Here is a 19,394-nt window from a genome sequence, read left to right on the forward strand (position 1 = left end):
TGAACGACGATGCACTGCTGCCTTGATTGAAAAAGTTTTGCATTCTTAATCAATGTGCATCAGGGGCAGAGCAAGAATGTGGCTAATGGGTGGGCCTGGAAAAATCAGGGTGGGCCTGAATATTTCCCTCACTGCGCACAATCCTCCTGTCCCGACACATCGTTTATTCAAATCTAATGACAAACTGAATAATATGAAGTTCAGATCTTCCTTAGACAACCACAATTATGCCATTCTTATCATTCAATACAATTAAAAAAAAAAACACGAAACACAAATTCAAAAACAATTTCATAATCATTTACAAAAAAGTATATTTTATCTGGGTGGGCCGACTGCCCACCCAGGCCCACCCATAGCTCCGCCCCTGATGTGTATACATGCCACTCAGAGCTCCGAAGACGTCACTGTAAGAAAATGTGATCAACAACAAGCAACAGGAGAGTTTCGGGAGTGAAATTTGGGTAACCTTTCAACACGGGAATATTTTTTTTTCTGCATTGGATCATAATGATGCGGTTGGCACAAGAAATGATAGTGCTGCAGTGAGAGGACAGTGAATGTGTATGTGGGGGCGGGGGGGGGGGGGGGATCTCAGTGGGGCCCCGTGGCAGCTTGGGTGGGAGTAGGGGTGGGTTAGCCAACAAGCAACAGAATGAGCACAGAAAGGAAAGGAAAGGAAGTGTGAATGTCAGCAAGTCTCGTGTCTGCACTTTTTTACCTGGCCCAGAGGAGATAGAACCATTTGTCTTTTGGACACAGCAGCCTATGTGCGCAAAGATACTCAATGAAATGGGCAAAATCCAGCAAATCAGCAAAACATGCCCATATCATGAGGCAGGATGCAAAGGCAACAAACAGGGTTGTGAAAGACAAAGAAAGAATGGGGGGGAGAGAGACGGAAAAGAAGATGACAATTATCCACACAGAAAAGCGAAACAGAAGTTATCCAAAAAGACCAAAAAATGTTCCAAACTAGAGACTCTCATGTCCACCCCCCAGAGTAGCGATCCCATCCAGAAAAGAGACCGCCATCAGCTTGATGGCTGCAAGTCAGCAGAGTGCAGAGGTAGATACTCACTGCGTCCGCCTCAGCCTTCTCCCGAGAGACTCGCCCCCCCGCGACCACAGATTCCATGACCGCCACCCAGCGCTGCTTGTCTGGGAAACTGGGAGCCATGAAGTAAACGGACTGTCCGGGCCAGCAAGGGGCGTGACAACGAGACTCCAGCTTCAGGACATACGCAACGTCTGATAGAGAAGGATGACAATCACTGAGTTCAATTCATAGACTTCTCGTCAAGGTTATTCTAGTTCACCAAAACTAACAACATAAGTCAAACTAAATGTAACTTATTTAACTTACTAACAAAATAAGTAAAAGTACATTTTGTTAAAGAAATGAAAATGAAAATGAAAATGGATCGAAAAAGCAAACTATCTGCCATACCCTCAGGTTCTGTTCTTACTTCGATATACTCTGTTTTGAGCTTGAAAATGTGTCAGAGTTTTTTTATTGAGCAAATCTGGATTGTTTGATGTCACTTCATTCCAATGGTGAATTGGTGTCGCTGTATTTGCTCAAGGAGAATGGACAATGTTAGCGATGAGCAAACTCAGCGACTTTTGGTCCAAACTTTTTCGCTGTGGATACACGATGTATGATTAACTGGGAATGGACATGTAAATGGGCACAAAAAATATTTAAAATGGAAGGTTTTGTTCTGTTTCTTGGCATGTGAATATGTCATTCCTTAGCTGGAAGAGTTCATAATAAAGATACAATAACAAAAAAAAAAAGCAAAAACTAACTGAAACTACATCTTACGCCTCTGAAAGTGACTTTAATTAGAGCAAAAATGTCTGTTTGTTTTCCACTTTGTCAATTCATTTCATCATTTATGAGCTTTCAGCCATTGTTTTAAATGTATTTATTTTGGTATTGATGTACATCTGTAATAGAAGGAAAGTCAGTTGTTTGAGAATTATACTTCACTTTATTACACAATACATTTCTAATCATTTTGTGCTCGACAAATTCTCTGTACATCAATAAAACTAATACTAAAATGAAAACTATAATGAAGCATTTTTGAAAAAAAAAAACAAAAAAAAAAAAAAAAACTAATCAAATCAAACAAACTGAATGCAAAAAAGAAAAGTCAAAACCAAATAAAAAGTAAGTATAATGAAAAATCCCAACCTACTCTAACCATGCTTCTTATGTATGTGTAGAATGACATCATACCTGATTTGGCGGTGTTGGGGAGCTCAGTGGCCCCGACCGCTCCGTGAACTTCGACCTCTCCATCGGACATGCACAAGTCGAACTCCTCCAGTGGCTTAGTTGAATCTGATTTCAAACACAAGGTGCCAGACTCAAGACGTCGATCGCATTGAGAGAAAGTCACCAGCTCTCAAAAGCCGAGCGGCATTCATGTCAACGCTCAACTCACCTTCTCTGGGTTCCATCTCAAAGATGGACACTTTAGTCCCATCAAGGACCACGTATTTCCGCTCCCAGCCTTGGCCTCGCTTTCCATTTCTGCAAGAGCAGTAGCAAAAAGCTTCCATGTTAAACACGGGCCAACAGTTTTGCCATCAACACCTCACTCACAAATGTACCGGACGGCTGGGCTGGCATTTGTCAAACAACTTTTTTTTTTAAGACCGAAACCTTCCAGAAAAATCTTCTTTCAGGTACTATTCGTCAGCATGTGAGTGAGTGAGTGAGCGAGTGAGCGAGCGAGCGAGCATATTTTAACCTGGGCTGCTTCATCCACCCCTCGAGGTGCATGTGTCCGCTGGCGTCTTTGAGCTGCTGGCCTGAAGAGTTGCCTTTCTCCCGACACAAGCCCTCGGACAGATGCAGAGAGCAGTCGCTCGACATGCCGCATGTCGCTGGAAGGCACGGCGAGCATTTTGGATGGCACAGAGCGTGACATTCTGAGGGAGGGAAAATATCACAAAAACAGCAATGGCACACAATAAACATGGTGGCTGAATGCCTCTGTGGATAATACCGCAGACTTTGGAGACACGGCTTGGGGTTCGGATCCTGGTCGGGGTGGATGCCCAACAACCGCCCAATCCCCCCCCCCCTCAGGGAAAATGGGCGATTTGGTTTGTATCAGGAGAGACATTCGGTGTAAAATCCTTGCCAAACATATTATCTAAGTGACTTTCTGTGGTGCCCTGCCAGGGGAATGTTGCTTCTCCTTGTTGGTAATAAAATTTGTATTATTTTTAACTACAGCTATATCAAAAACCTGGTAACCCATCTCTTGATAACTTTAACTCATCAGTATGGGAAGGTTTTACCTCTGGTTGGATCAAAAGCTTGACCCATTATGCTCGGTAGGTCTCTTTTTAAAAAAAAAAATAAATCAATTCGTTTTATTTTGTTTTTAGAGCAGGTTTGTTGGTTATTTTTAGTTTGGAATGCTTCGTTTTAGTTGAGCTTTTATTAGTTGCAGGATTAGTTTTAGTTTTTAAGACATGGAGTATTTGTTGAGAGTGCAAGATTAACTGAAACAAAAGGTTGCTAGATATTGTGTAATAAAGTCAAGTCAATTACAATTCTCAAATGATTGTTTGACCTTCCTTCCTCTGCACAGACATGCAGCAATACTGAAACAAATGCATTTAAAATGAACCCCGAAAGCTCAAGTATGATATTAAACCAAGGTCATTTTCGCTATAATTATATATAGTTAGTTTTATAAACATAATACGTAGTATCAGTTAGTTTTCATTTTGAAAAATCATTTTTGTTTTTATTTTTATTTCATTTTGTGAACAAAACCGTGGTTTTTTTCCGAAGTTTTATTTTTTTGTTATTTCATTAGTTTTTGTTAATTACAATAACATCGGTGCCGGGTCAAGTCCTGAACCCATTGCGCTGCGTATAAATAAGCATTGGCTCTCTCCTTTTTGGAACCAGCGTTGGGTTCGCTCTTTCACCCAATTTGGGCTACGTTTCACACAGCAACTTTAAGGGTGCACTTTTTCTTGCGACGTTACACACCGCCATGTTGGAGGGTGACACACTGTTCTGTTTTGTGCTTAGTGAGTGTTCATATAGAAGACAATAGAATAGAGAATCGTTCCGATGTCCGCCGCCCACATGGCGGACAAACAAATACTGCTCACGTGATAGAAAAGGATTCATAAGTGGCACTCACCAAGACAGGTGGCGGCTTGTCGACCAAAGTGCACTGTATCCAGGCAAACGGTACACTTGGCGGCGCGCATGTTGAGCCCCACCGTGAAGCGGTGAGCGGTGTGGTGGTGCACCCTCTCCCTTTCTCTTTCCCTCTGGCTGTCTTTCATTCGCCGGCTATATTCTGTATACAATAATGGCAGCGGGGTGACAGTGAGAGCAGGTTGCTTCATTACGGTATATCTGGTTCTGTCAAACCCTCGATACGTCATGCCATACCAACTATGAAATCACTCAGTTCAACAAAAAAAAAAAAGTGGTTTCAAAAGATGCTGAGGACATGAGCAGCTAAAAACGGAAAACTTAAGTGTTAAAAGGCTTAATTCATCCTTGTGCTTGCGGCCGCTGGCTGATGCATTTAAAGGCATTATGCAGGCAATATGAGGATTTTAAAGGTTCCTCGAAGTTTGCATACCTTGGTCAGCATATGATTCAAATGACTCAAAACAATAGCCCCTTTTCCACCGCAGAACTTTTCAATTTACTGAGGTCAAGTTTCAACCAAAATGATTTACTTAGGTAAAGAGGTTCCCAAGGGGATTTCTACGTTAAGTACCTCCTAGCCACTGGGATCTTTCTGGGCCCAGCTGCAACTTTTGAGGGGGCGGGCTGCGTTAACGAACACTGATTGGGGTGTGTGTGTGTGTGTGTGTGTGTGTGTATATACTATACATATTATCTGTATGTGTGCATGTGTGTTATCAATTGTTGTCTCAAAGACCGTATGTAGCCTGGATGACATTTTCAACTGTCTTATCGGAATAAAGGGCAAATAAAAAGATAAGAAGTATACGACAACACTTTCATTCCGATTTTCACGTTGACACATTCAAATATTGAAAGTTATCCAATGTGTTTTAAACTTGGATTAAGATACAATACAATAACGCGCTAACTTTAAAGGTCACAGTCTCAAGTAAGTGCAGTGATGTTTCAGAGCAATAGGGGTATGAGTAATGAGCAACGCAGTAACAGCACACCTCCCCTTAAAAATGTCATCAGTCTCATTTGCGTGATCTAGCAAGAATTATCCGTTGTGGTGGAAATGCAAACCAAATGGGCCACAGGAGCTTTTTATTACTCGGAATCGATATTACCAGGAAGTAAATGTTCCTGGGTTTGTTGGTGGAAAAGGGGCTAGTACGACCAAAAATTCTATTTCACTGCAGCTTTACTTCTTTTCTTGTACTTTTGCTTTCCCAGAAAGTCTTTTCTCTTCATTTCCGAATCGTGTGTCCTTGTATTTGCAACAATATTAAGCCAGCCGCATCTTAATCGATGCGCCTTTGACTTACAGTAATTATACGGCAATTTGCCCAGTGACGTGACTGAATAATACCTTTAGATTGGGATTCATTAGGCGACACAAAGTTGTGCGCATTGCAATGTTTATCAACCGGTTTCTCCTGATAAGTGTATGACGTGAAGCAGAAGTGGGATTGTAATGGGTTGATAAACACTGTGGAGTTCCGCAACCAAGATAACAATGCTGCAGATTTCGAAAGCTGTGCACTGCAAAACTGAAAATGTACATTTGACCTGCTGGGATGTGCCACTTTGTAGGCATGCACAACTTTGAAAAATCTGTCCTTTTGAGGAATGGGTGAGGCAAAAGGAGACGAGAGATAAGAGACCAAGCTGCGGGAACCATGAGTTTGGGAAACTTACTTTCAAAAGTCACCCTCCTTCTTTCTGTAAGGTGTGTGAAAGAGAAAGGATCGTAAGAGAGCATCCTTTTGTGTGCAGGAAAGGGCCGGTATATTTCAAATATGGCCTTGTAGTCCAATATTGGCTTCTTGAATGAAGATGTCATCGATTCCGACTCACCCTCAGGTGTTGCGACCTCCTTCCGGCGACCCGAGTTGGATGGTACCAGGCTTGGTGGGACTTGTTGGTGGTCGGGAGACTTCACCATGGCAGACAACAACATCTGTTGCCGTGCCGTCGCTGGGTTTGTGGAGCCGCTAAGATCCTTGTATTGGAGCGCTGGGATGGAAATCACTTCTTGTTCACAACATTGCTTATCCTGGAGCAGAAAACTAAACCGGATGCTCTTTATTGCGTGTTGACACGCCTCTTTGCTCTTGTTACATGAAAATACAAAAACTCAGTCAGGCTACGGCCAGAGTGTGGCGCAAAAAGAAATGACCTCACCGTCTAATGGACATTTTTTTTTTGTTTTCTGAAACAAGAGATGATGAACTGCTCCTACCTTCCTCTCTTAGAGATCGCAGTTCTGCTCTCATTTTCTGAAGCGCGTCCTCAAGCTCAGAACAGCGAGTTCGCTCTTTGTCCAGCGCTACCTTCATGTCGCTGTACTGCAGGGGAACGGGCTGGATGGAGGACACGGGGGAGACCTGGCCCTGACTTTGTCCCTGGGCCTGGGCCTGGGCCTGGGCCTGAGCGGCCATGGCAGCCAACAGGTCCTCTCGCCGACGCCCAAAAAGACCCTGGAAGGAGAAACAAAGCAAAATGACAAAAGAGAGCAGGTCTGTCCAACCCTTTGATTAAGAGTATGTGTTATTGTGGCTGTGCAGAGAAGTGAGTGGGAGTTCTAATGGCCACTTATGCATGAAGCGACTCATCCATCGTTGCCCCCAGATTTCACCTTGATAATCAAGTAATTGCCAGTTCTTTGCATATTCATTTAAAACGTTTTGGGGCTTTTTTGCATACACAATCAGACCTGAAAAAAATACTCTAAGTTGGGAGCTTGGGAATAAAGAATTCTCTTCTTCAATCAGTTGATTCAAATCCAAATAAGCATCTAGACAATGAGATTTGTCTTTTACCTTCTTTTTTTTTTTTTTCATGTGGCCTGTGAAAGTTTGCCACCATGGGTCCTTGACTTCTTTGCAAAAACAATCAAATTCAGGTGCATTTACTGTAAATAATAATATTATTAGGGGTGTAACCGTTCGCGCACAGTTTTCCGATTCCCATTATTCGCTATGGTACGGAGGTTTACCGAGTTCTCACACGTAGGGAACATATTAATTAGATAAGGGAAAGAAAATAATCTGCCCGGCCACACGCCAAATGGACTGCGTAAACAAATCCAATGTACGTAGCTCAGCATCTGGCTTGCGGAAGTCATGGCTTGCGATGTGCTTTCGGCAGTACAAATTTGTTGACTGTTTTAAATGAGATAAGTGCAGCACCAAAACAGCATAACACATCCCATTACTGCTTTTTTATAATAATAATAATTCAAACTGTTACATTGCACTCTGCACCGGGCATTTCCTGACGTACTGTTACATGCAATAATTTGAGGGCAACCGAACAACGATGCGGCTCGTGGCGAAAACAAATTTGACACCCGTGCACATGAAATGAGTACACTATGTTTCGAAGGGGTCTTCTCACAACATAAAATGCACATTTAGAGTACAGTGCAACATTTCGGTGAATATGCAATGTCATCTGACCTTTTTCTTCTTAGAACCACCATGGGCCTGGGCTTGGAGGAAGTCTATGAGCTTTGTCTGCTGGGTGATAGTCCCCTCCATTTTCACCTTCTCATGGGAGTACACAGCCTGCAGGTGGAGCTAAGTGAACATCACTACTGCCGTGAATTTCTCCTCAAATACTTGGCTTCATACAAAGAAATGATGCAAAATGTGAGGGAAGACCAACATCGGAGCGTATGTGTGTGACACGGAAGCAGGAAATAATGCTTCTGTACTGAAGTCACACCAGCCGATAATAACAATAATGATAATACCACTCACAAGGCCGAATAATGCTGTTGTTTCAGATTTTCAGTTGCAATGTATTGCCATGTGAATCTGATCTTCCCAGAATCAGTAGTGCTTGGCGATAACCAACTATATGAACACTGTCACTGTTACTTTAAAGCGGAAGTCAACTCAAACATATTTTTTTTCAAGAATATGTTCCCAGCAGGCCCACTAGTTGAAACACGGCATTGTGATTATTATTAGATTTTAAGCAGCAACATCCACACGTTTTTAGCCATCTCAGGGGGCGGCCATTTTGTCACTCCTGTCGACTGAAAAGGACATCACAACTGCTCAGGGCTCAGCTAACGACCAATCACGGCTCAGCTTCAGAAAACAGGTCAGCCGTGATTGGTCGTTACCTGAGCCCTGAGCAGTTGCGATGTCATTTTCAGTCGACAGAAGTGACAAAATGGCCGCCGCCGGAGATGGCTAAAAACGGGGGCATTAACTCTTATTCCACAAATGCAATATTGATCAGAATGCCTCGTTTCAACCTGTGGGCTTGTATAGATATAGTGTTAGTATAACCAATCCGATTTTAAATTCAATCTCAGTTTTGAACACATTACTCCATTTAATACTGAGGGATGTGAGATGTATATCATTGAAATCTTCGGCAAATTGTCAGTTTATGAGATAAATACAGATTCTGTACTGCTCCAGATGATGTTAGTGGCACAGTTGCTTGCTGTTATTTTATAAATGGATTAAGTCTGGTAAATCCCCATTGATCGCTTAAATACCAAATGCATGGCCTGCCCGACCTTTATATTCTGGGGATATGCAGATACAGTTAACAGTATAGTGCGATTGTGTACGCTCTGCTCCAGTATAGTGTATGTAGCAGCACCTGGATGTTCTCCAGCTGATATTCCAGGTCAGTTCTCTCAGTTTTCAGCAGGTCAGTCTGGTCCAGGGCATCTTGCAGGCCCTGGGTCAGACGAAAGATGTGGGCCTTCTGAGCATCCATCTGCTGCTGAAGCTTCTCTTGCTACAATAGAACAACAGATGGCACATGATGGACTCTTAACCGACTTTGATATTCACCACAAGGACTTTGCAGACTTCAAAGTGTGTTTTGTGGCTATTTCTTTCAATTTGTACGCAGCAAAAGACACCATCAGCATGCTGTAATGGTAATAATTGAATGATGTCATCAAAGATCTGTGATGATAACGTGCGAAAACACTGAACGCACCTCGTCCAACAGCCGCTGTTTCAGATCTCTCTCACTCTCCAGCTTTTGCTGCAAACTACGCGCATTCATCTCCAGCATGGCATGCTTCTTCTCCAAATCGTTCAACTACGGGACAGAAAACAGGATGTGTTCATTGCAACATATGCTCACCACAGAGGGTGTGAAATACTTGTGCTTCAGCGCAGAAACACTCACAGTGTCTGCAAGGCTCTCAGCTTTCAGTTTCTGGTCTTTGAGAATCTGCTGCAGCGCCAACATCTCAGCTTTGTGCTCCTTAACGGCCTGTTCCACAGCCTGGCGAGACTCCGAACTGCGCTGCTCAGCGCGGAGTCTGGAGGACACAACAAAGAAAAAAAAAACTTTTTCTTTAGCTTTGAATTACATTCTTCCAGCTCAGCTACTGTACACTATATTTCGAAAGAAGGTGACAATTCATGTCCAAGCTCAGCCACACCAATCGCATAAACATTATCAGGTCTCTTCCGTGAAATCACGTAAACGTTGTCAGGTCTCTCGCGTGAAATCACCTAAACATTGTCAGGTCTCTTGCGTGAGGGAGTTTTAATTTCCCTCGCCTTGACTTGCCCACATTTTTATACTGAATATACCATACATACTGTTTAGATCCAAAACACCAAGCGATGATCCCTTGAGAGAATAAGCCTTTTGCATCCAGTGAGTGTAGGTGGAGGCAAGCAACAACATTAGCAGCAAACACTACCTACCGACGTAGAGAAGGTCACTTATTATTCTTTCTGAATATGTAACAGGTATTGAGATTACATTCGATCATGGCCTTTTGAAGCTGGTGTGACAAATTCAACTGATTTCAAAATAATGGATGCACTGAGTAAGTCTGAATATGCTTTCCGCTTAACCGTGTTAAAAAGGGGCATACCGGAGAATATCATGAAACCTTGAGTGAATTGTGTTGATTGCAGCCAGTGTGTTTTCTATTGACCTGTTCTGTTTCTCAGTGTCCAGCATTCTTTGCACCTCCCTAGTCCTCCTCTCAGCCTGGTTCTTCTCCTCTTCCAGTGTTGACCTCCAGGCACCCCACTGTCTCTCCTTCTCCAGGAGTTCGTCATTTAAGGTCTCAAGTTCCAGGACTTGCTCCTCCAACATGGTGCATGTGGTCTTCAATGTTTCAAGGTTCTGAACAAAAGTGGACAGTTAGGTTAACAAAGGTAATGCTGAATTTTCATTGACACTGTCAGAGCGCTATTACAGGATAAGTCGGTAAGACGACGCTACAAAATAAAGTTCCTTTTTTCACCCATAAGTCTCACATACTTATTAAATGGCACGGTGCTACCCCATCTGATGGGCAAGAAGAAAAAAGTTCAGAAGAATACCAACAAATGTGAGAGAAAACAAAAAGTGCCAAACTTACCGTAGGAAATCAATAATTGAAAAGACTGCAAAGTAATACAGAAGCAAAGTAATGCAGCGTTATCATCACAATGGGGGACCGCATTGAGGAGAGCGGGTCTGAATGCTGATCCCAAGTCTTCATTGTGTGTCCACTAGAATCCCAATCATAGATTCATCATTCAATCATGGAAAATAAATGAGTAAACCCGACATTGGTGAGTTAAAGGGAAGCGAAGAACAGATGCTAATGTGACTCTCCTGGGATCAGCAACCCCACAAATAAGATGCATCTTTGCTAAAGCCACGGTTTATAGTTCAAACTTCCTGGTTTGCTGTTTTGAGATATGGGATGTTTATTATTGTGGCTGTAGTTTGTTATACGATACAATATAATACAATAATGTGCGCTGTCTTAAACTACACATTTTGCCACATGCAGGACATTTTTCTATTTGCATCACAAGGCCTACACAAAGAGCTGTTGGGAGATAAATATAGCCAGTGCTGGTCTTGCAGCATCACCACAGCTCTCTGAAGTCCAACGCTTGCACAGCTGACACGACCTGGGAGTGATGGGGATGACACATTCCTCCCACCCACACGCCGCCCCATCCCTCGTCTATTCCTTCCATTGCGGGTTACGCAACCAGGCAGGACCGAGAGCGCTACTGGACGCCCACACACATCCTCCCACAGGAGCTGTGCGCACATCGCACAGCCTCCTCGCTGTCTTGCCGCTCCTCAGCTCCAACCAGAATATTACACATTAGTGTACAGAAATTATTCCGAGAGTTTCTGCTGCCTGATTTACACTTTGCACTGTCAGAGCTGGGAGAGATGTCTTGGTCTCCTGTCACAGGTTGTGCAGATATCACATAATGCATGTTAGTGAAAATCCAGCATCTGACTGGCTATGAGTGGGAGGTGGAAAGAGAAAGCAGACTGAACTGAAAAACTATCGGTGGCTGATATAAATACATACACACATTTTTGGGGGGAGCAATTTGGTGCAGAATATTCAACACCAGCAGACTAAAACGTCGCTTGACGACAGAACAGTTGCCAGTTTACATTAAGCTATGAGACTGTCTGTGCAATTTTTGTATTTTGATACATTAGGCAATAGAGAACGTGGGCGGATGGGATGCTTGAAAAAAAATGAGGAGAAATCTCACTAAAAGGGCTTTCAATTAAATTCCGGCAGGAGACAGCAAAATAACAGTAGCACATCAGTAAGAGGACATCAACAAAATTAAAAGTTTGAAAATGGGTGTTCAGTCGATTATTTCACTGTTGCCAGTAAATGTTATACAGTATGAAAATCTCCTTGCTTGACTTTAAAATGCTGTCTCGTTTCAGGAATATGCATTTGGGGGATAAGCAGCACAACTGTGTACATATTTGCTAAATGTAGGAACTAAATACATGCAAGCTGACGAGTTAACAAGGAACACCTGGACAAGAGATAAACGGTTGGATTGGTTAACACAAGGGACCAGGATGACGAGAATAGGTGGAAACAAAACCTAAGTAGGAAGACATGCAGAAACAAAACCATATGCAAAAACAGAACAAAAACAGAATCAGGACATCCCCACTGTTACCAAACATCTTATTTTCTTGATACCAGTGACACTTTCTTGTGTGTCTGTGTGCGTGGGTGGGTGCGTGTGCGTGTGTCTGGAGGGGAGGGGGTAGTTTCCGATTGGCCCAGGTGGGGACAATTAGGTGCTTTAATTGTAGTGTGATGATGTGAAGCTCCTGAGGCGGCATCTCCACCACTGGGCAAAAATGAGGCTTGGCATCAATGAATGCAATCACAACGCACATCGATGAAGATGAGATTCTGCAGGCAGTGGCAGTCCTCTTACTACACAGTCTGGGACCAAACTCCAGTCGGTCCTCCAAGATTTTACAACTTTTACACCAACAGCGTGGTGTTTACAGAATCAGAGACACCATCCAGAATTTGGGATATACAGAGAATGGAGTGGCCTCGCCATGACCTTGACCTCAACCCAATTGAAGAAGTGTAAAATTGCCAATATGTTCTCGTTCCTACTTGCTTCAATCATCCAACTCACTTAGAAACACCAAACATTGTCATTGAAGAAGATCAAAAGTTTTGGCAACATTTACATGGGTGAAACACAGCTACTAAATCGTGCTGCTCATTCCACAAATGCATGTTCCTTATTAATGGGGAATTGGTTTACCAACTGTATAAAACGCATTAGACATGAGCACAGTTACAACAGAGAAATACATTTTTGTTTTATACTTATGGAAACAGCTATGATTAAAAAAAAATCTTTTTTTTTTGTTTTTTTTTTGTTTTTACAAAATCCAAATCTGTACCATCACACTTTCAGGCACCCTTCAGTTCAGGTGTCAAGCACAGGGCTATGGGATGTAAAGGATGGCAGTCCAATGATCAACAAAACTAAATGCACTGCTCAAAATGTGTTTCATTGGAATTAACAGCAACCTTGCAGGAGGCAGAACACAAAAAGGCCTCCATTGTTATCATTTTATTGAATTTGTTGGCGGGTTACCCTGTGTCACAGAGCTTCCTTACAGGTGAAAATAAAAGCCAGATCAGGGTTTACCGGTTTCAGCTGCAATGTAGCCAACTAAAATGAATTGCAGCCTTGATTGTCAATCCTAAATGTGGCGTATTGCTACAAGTAAAATTCTCATGAAAACTACTTTACGTATTACGCTAAAATAGGTAGGCCTAATGTGCGCACGGAATACAAATTCATTTATATTCTTTGGAATAGAAAATCAATTGAGAATTGCCCATAATAATTATGCTGCAAACCGCAAAGGGAGTACAGAGAAAGCAATCCAAGCCAGCCAGCCAGCACCTTACCTGTTTTTGGTTGTTAAGGTGCATCTCCCGGTCAGCCACCTCTCGACGCAGCTGGTCCACGTCCTGGCTGAGTTGCAGTCGGTCCTCCCGCTCGTCGGATGCTTCATCCAGCTGCTTCGACAGGTAGAAATTCTGGCGGTTCAGCTCAGCATTCTCCTGAGTCAGTGAGGTCAGCTGCTCCTCCAGGTCAGTGATCACCTGGAAAAAAGTTATGAAGACACTGAGATGACCAGTAACGCAAAAACATGCAGACGAACCAGCGCTTGCACAACAGCTGCAGCTGTAACCAGTCTTCAGGGTTTACGTTCGAAATACAAGAGCCTAATAGTCATCATCATTTCAATCATTTCATAGGCTAATCATGTCTTTCTACTCTAATCATCCGTGCTCAAAATGCTTGCTCTTAACGCGGTTTGAGGCTGATGAGGGGACATGTTAACACCCCGACCCCTCCGCCCCCTATTCTCAGCTCTCAGGAGGACATGTACCATGCATATTATTCGAGGGGGCGGGGGAAGAGCACAAGAAGCAAATCTTTTATGTGCATAAGTTGTCTGTTGTATTTCGACTCCGAACATCTTTTCCCCTGAGGCAGGAGACTGACAGCAGCATCTGAATACTTGAGTCTTGGTGCAGAAGGCAACAGTGGATTGGATGGCGGAATGATCTGCAGAGTCTCGACATGTCATTCAAATCCCTTCCCCTGCCGTACAACCTCACCACTGCTGATTACATACTACTCAAAAATTGTCTGTGAAGGCTGGCAAAGAATAACAGTAAGAAGGGTGCACGATGAGCACTTTTCGTGGTTAATATAATTGTACGCACTAGACCGGGGGTGCTCAAGTCCGGTCCTCAAGAGCCCCTATCCGGCCTGTTTTCCATCTCTCCCTGCCTGCAACGCACCTGATTCAAATGATACGCTCATCAGCAAGCTTTGCGCAAGCCTGATAACGATTGTGATCATTTGGATCAAGTGCATTCAGGGAGAGATGGAAAACAGGCTGGATAGGGGCTCTTGAGCACCTCTGCACCAGACCCTTTTTCATTTTCAGTACAATAGAAGTAGTAATAGTAGTAGAAGGAGAAGAAGAAATCAAAGAAGCTACAGTTAGCATATCTGTTAACCACACTACAATAGCAGGCGCTTGTCCTTATCATTTTCATTGTGGCGAATGACAGCATATGGTATTATACGGTGGCTATAAAACATCTACACACTCCTTTTCAAATGGAAGCTTTTTGTGATGTGAAAAAAAAATAGCCTTGTCAAGTTGTCAGGCCTTGTCAAGCCCCTGTTGCAGCTCAAGAAAAACAGCCCCGCAGCATGACAGCTGCCGCCACCGCTGTAGGTAGTGCATGGTCTTCTTTGGGGGAGATATATATATATATATATTTTTTAATTGTGTTATCCAGGTTATAGATCACATTAAAAACTGGGAAAACTTTTGAAAAGGCATTTCAACAGGCATTTTATATCCACCGTAGTACTATATACGCAAAAATAAACATGCGCAAGAATAACCTCGATCAGTAGATGTCAGCCAGTTTATTCATGGAAAGACTGAGATATATTGTGCTTCTTACCGCACAGCTGTCTCTCAAAGCATCATACTTTCGTTGTATCTCATCTCTGTGTGCCTGACAGATTTGACGAGAGAGACAAGTCACATTTCAGCACCTGAGTAACATGGCATCAAATATGCGGTCCTTTTCCAGTCATGTCTCACTCTGAGCACAGTGATCTCCTCCTCGGCCTCAGCAGTGGTCTCTTCGAGCTCAGTCTTGGCATGCTGCAGTTGGCTCTCCAAAGCGCGGCGAGCCGCCTGGAGGTTGGTGATCTGGGCTTCGCGCTCCTGCAATGACAGCGTCACCTCTGTCACCTGCCGCTTGATCTCCAGCTTCTGTTCCTCATGCTCCAGACCAATCTATGAACACGGACGGAGAGAGAATCCGCATTCAGGGAGGAGCACGCTTTCAGCAACAGGTTTTAAAATGGCATTCGCTGCGTTTCCCTCACAATTACTGTGCTTTTATGTCTTGCATTTATCATTATTTTCAAGATCCTAAAATATTAAACGTCTGTAATGTACTGCTAAATGTACTGGTGGGGAAATAGAATTTCTACTTTTTTTTTTTTTTGTAACCTGCCACGTGACCAGTGTCTACACGCGTAAAACTGCTAGGTCAAAAGTAACCCAAATTAGGTGAAATACTTAACCCAGTGCTGGGACCAAAAGGGACAGAGCCAATGCTGGGTTATTCATAGCACATTAGGTTGAGGCTTTGAGCCAGCACATTAGATAAAGATGTTGATCCAACCAGGGGCAAAAACTACTAATACTGATGTGTTAAAGCTACCAAGAAATGGGTTACCAGGCTACCAGGCTGTTGTTAAAAATAATACTAATCTATTACCTAAAAACAACCCAACATTTGTAGTGTGTATAAAAGCTCTATCTATCTATCTATCTATCTATCTATCTATCTATCTATCTATCTATCTATCTATCTATCTATCTATCTATCTATCTATCTATCCATCCACTAATTAGTCCGTCCCCGGACTTATGGCTGGACTAAGCATGGCCAGAAGCGGATGTTAGTCCGGCCCTCTAATCGGCCCTCATGCATATAACGTGCTCGTGGGGCGGCCAAATTTCATCTCGGCCTACTGGCGGAAAGGCTTGTTTTTAGGCTTCTTTTAAAAACAACTTGTGTCCGGGAGTATATTCAAGCTTCGCGCAGCACTCAAGTATGGCACATCATGCACTTTCCTACGTCCGGAAATAAGCCGTAGCAAACCTGCTGCGTAGTGATTTGCTAGTATGCTTTTATTTGAAGGTCGGGAAGTGTGAAGGAGCGGAAGTGTGGAAAATAAGCAACTTGTTGAATGGCGGACGGTGGTCGTAACGGGGCGGGGGCCAACAATGTTTATAAATATGGCCGGGGTGTCGCGGTCGGAAGGGTACCCAGGTCAAGCGTGGAGGATCGCGGACGGACTGGCAAAAAAGGGTCAAGTGCCCAGCTCTGCTAATCACATTATCTAATGTTCCATTAATTAATTCATTCATTCCACAAACTATGTCAAATGTTTAACAGATACTAAAGTTTAAGTTTATCCACTGCAAGTTGATGAAGCAGAATTCAATATGAACCTCTCTGAGCCTGGTTTCCAGCTCTAAAACCCGACTCTTGTGCGTATGCTCTTGGTGACTTGTTTTCTCTAGATGCTCCTCAAGTTTGGCATTCTGGGCTTCCAACTTCCCAGCCTGAGACTCCAAGTAGAATTTCTGCTGGCGAAGCTCTGAGATCATCTCTTCCTGAGCTTTCCTGCCATGAGAACACATCCAAAGGTGTAAAAAGTTCAGTAAGAGGCGAGGCTTCTGAAAGGTTCTATTTCACGCTCATACAATGTCGAAATTAAATGCTAAAATCAACATACTGTACAGCGCATAGTTGAAGGATATAGACAGCAATCACTACTTACATATTTTTCTGGGTGTAGATGCTGCTGTTGGCTGCTAGTTTGTTGGCCTCAGACAGCTCAGCAATTCTCTGCTCCAGACTGTTCATCTTAGAGTCCATTGCATTTATGGTCTAGATGAAAAGCATTACCATTAGAACTTGAAAGAAAAACTGGGAGGCAAAGAGTTATAGTGTGGACCTAGTGACTGGCCTGTTTTGTGCCGCAAGAAATAAACAAACCCAGATCATCTCAACTCAACTCAACTGTATTTATAAAGCACTTTAATATAACCAGTACTGTATGCAAAGCGCTGTACATGGAGCAAAAGTAAGTATACAACAACAAACAATGAAACTATTTAATAATGAAGACAGTAAAAAGCACAAAACAGCACAACCAAAACCAAGTCGCATGTCGAGTCAAAAGCCGAAGAAGAAAAATGAGTTTTAAGACGAGCTTTAAAATAACAAGAAATCTATGTCAGTGTGATAAATGTGAAAATATGCCCGGAATAGTGTCACTTCCAAGCTCGTTAGCTCTTACCGCCTTCTGTTCACTGATGATGCTGCACTTCTCCCGCACCTCCTCCTCATATTTGCTCTGACTGGATTCCAACATTTCTTTATCAGCCATGTCCGCCTTCATCTGAGACTCCAGTATCTGCCGGGCAAGCCACCAAACCAGTATATCATTTAACAGGACAAAGGATGGTGAGAACATGTACAACTACAGCTCAACTGACGAAGGCAAGACTTGCTAATATTAGGCACGCATTCTATTGTTGTTGTTTTTTTTGTGATCAAATATCATCTTAATTAACCTTAATCTTATCTTCATAGAGCTTCTCCTTCTGTTTGAGATGGGTTTCCAACCGCTGTGCGGAGGCTTGGGAATCTCGCAGACTTTCCTCAAGCTCCTACACAAAAGTCATGTATTAGACAGTGAACAGATCACGGCTAACTCATTTTTTATTGTCAAGAGTCATTCAGACAAAATGCACGTCTTGTATGTCCAGCCACTCATTTTCTACAACATTTATACTCTTTAGGACCACGGGTGAGCTGGAGCCTATCAATGGCAGGATCAGGGTACATAAAAAGAAGAAAAAAAACAAAAGGATGAAGAAAAGAACAAGGAGAGGTGCTAAGGTACGATTTTTTTAATCTTTACATAAGAGAGTATCACCAACCATCACAATGTGGACTGCATATTAATAGCTCATATTAAACAACAAACCAGCCAATGAGACAAAATAGGATGGCCAGTATCCGTCTGAATTTGTTTACACAGAACAGTTGTGTTCCATAATTAGTCATTGCAAGAAGTTAGTCCTGTTCTGACCGTGGTCATTTCTCCTATTAGCAGAACAACACATTTACTGTGAAATGCCAAAAATCGATACCGACCTTAATTTTTTTGTCACCTTAGTCTGTCCAAACCGGTACTAATTTGTGTTTGGGATAAAAAAAGATATTACATATACAGTATCTCCTGGAATTTGCTGCTAGAGGCCAAATATTCCATAAACAAAATGTTAACATGAAGCATTGGAGTTGTTACCGCAGATGGTTGTTCATTATTCCATGCAGATATCAGTGTTGTAAATGGCAAATGTATTGTTCACTTGAACATGAACATATTAAAGCAAGATGAGCATGCTCTTTTCTCTTTTCTTCAAAGTGCTCTTCAAATCAAATTAGGACTTGACTACATTTGTACACATACACGGCGCCATCTAAGCTAGTAGCGCCATTGCAGCCATGCACACATCTTTGTATGGGGTGCCGAACACTTGAGGCAATCAAATATTTGTAACTTTTAAAGAGACATCTGCATCCCTCAGCGGGAACGTTGGCCTATTCTTCATGAGCGGAACGGCTGCAGTTGTCTCAGGTTTGAAAGGCGCTTTCTTCGGACAGCATGTTTCAGCTCCTTCCACAGATGTTCAATAGAATTTAGTCCAGGACTCACGGATGGCCTCTTCAGAGTAGTCCAGTCAGTGTACCCTGCAGGCACCCTATACCAGATGCACCAAAACAGCAGATCCTCCTCCATGTTTCCCAGTAGGGACGGTGTTCTTTCTTGGCCTACTTCATTTTTGTGTCTGTGACCATAGAGTTGATGTGCCTTGCCCAAATGTTCTAGTTTTCTCTTGTCTACAAGCATGCAGTTTGGCTGTTTTTTCTTCTTTTTTTTTAATGATTTATTTTCAACAGTAGTATCCTCCTTGGTCGTCTCCCATAAAGTCCACTTCGGATCAAAGGATGACAGATGAACCGACCTGACACTTGAAAACCTTGATCTTGGAGTTCACCTTTACTTTCTTTGGAGGTAGGTAGGTTATATTCCCAGTCTCTTCAATTTATCAAATTTTCTCCACATCCAGGGAGGTGGGCTACAGTCCCATGGATTTTACATTTCTCTCTCTTTTGCACTCTGTAGTTCATGTTCAGTGTGGTACACACCATGTCACCAAACAGCACAATCACTACTTGTCACCCTTTAAATAG

General features: G+C 42.8%; 1 protein-coding gene across 6 annotated transcripts in view; it reads right to left on the reverse strand.

The window, feature by feature from the left end:
- citb (citron rho-interacting serine/threonine kinase b) overlaps window positions 1-19,394 on the reverse strand; it is a 68,635-nt gene that overhangs the window by 12,532 nt on the left and 36,709 nt on the right. Inside the window, exons 12-32 of one of the 6 annotated variants that reach the window (XM_086030255.1) lie at window positions 17,705-17,800; window positions 17,428-17,544; window positions 16,906-17,015; window positions 16,574-16,748; window positions 15,146-15,343; window positions 15,003-15,056; window positions 13,416-13,613; window positions 10,128-10,321; window positions 9,362-9,497; window positions 9,167-9,271; window positions 8,819-8,959; window positions 7,654-7,773; window positions 6,435-6,672; window positions 6,050-6,208; window positions 5,891-5,914; window positions 4,185-4,346; window positions 2,766-2,946; window positions 2,457-2,545; window positions 2,249-2,353; window positions 1,082-1,251; window positions 722-766 (exon numbers count right to left, since the gene is read on the reverse strand). In XM_086030255.1, the coding sequence (XP_085886381.1) occupies window positions 722-766; window positions 1,082-1,251; window positions 2,249-2,353; window positions 2,457-2,545; window positions 2,766-2,946; window positions 4,185-4,346; window positions 5,891-5,914; window positions 6,050-6,208; window positions 6,435-6,672; window positions 7,654-7,773; window positions 8,819-8,959; window positions 9,167-9,271; window positions 9,362-9,497; window positions 10,128-10,321; window positions 13,416-13,613; window positions 15,003-15,056; window positions 15,146-15,343; window positions 16,574-16,748; window positions 16,906-17,015; window positions 17,428-17,544; window positions 17,705-17,800 (2,817 nt within the window). The remainder of the gene's footprint in view (window positions 1-721; window positions 767-1,081; window positions 1,252-2,248; window positions 2,354-2,456; window positions 2,546-2,765; window positions 2,947-4,184; window positions 4,347-5,890; window positions 5,915-6,049; window positions 6,209-6,434; window positions 6,673-7,653; window positions 7,774-8,818; window positions 8,960-9,166; window positions 9,272-9,361; window positions 9,498-10,127; window positions 10,322-13,415; window positions 13,614-15,002; window positions 15,057-15,145; window positions 15,344-16,573; window positions 16,749-16,905; window positions 17,016-17,427; window positions 17,545-17,704; window positions 17,801-19,394) is intronic. The other 5 variants (XM_086030256.1, XM_086030259.1, XM_086030260.1 and 2 more) reach the window with 5 other exon arrangements.

The sequence above is a fragment of the Filicampus tigris genome, chromosome 5 (assembly GCF_054856515.1).
Source record: "Filicampus tigris isolate MCC_2025a chromosome 5, RoL_Ftig_1.0, whole genome shotgun sequence".
NCBI classification, from domain to species: domain Eukaryota; kingdom Metazoa; phylum Chordata; class Actinopteri; order Syngnathiformes; family Syngnathidae; genus Filicampus; species Filicampus tigris.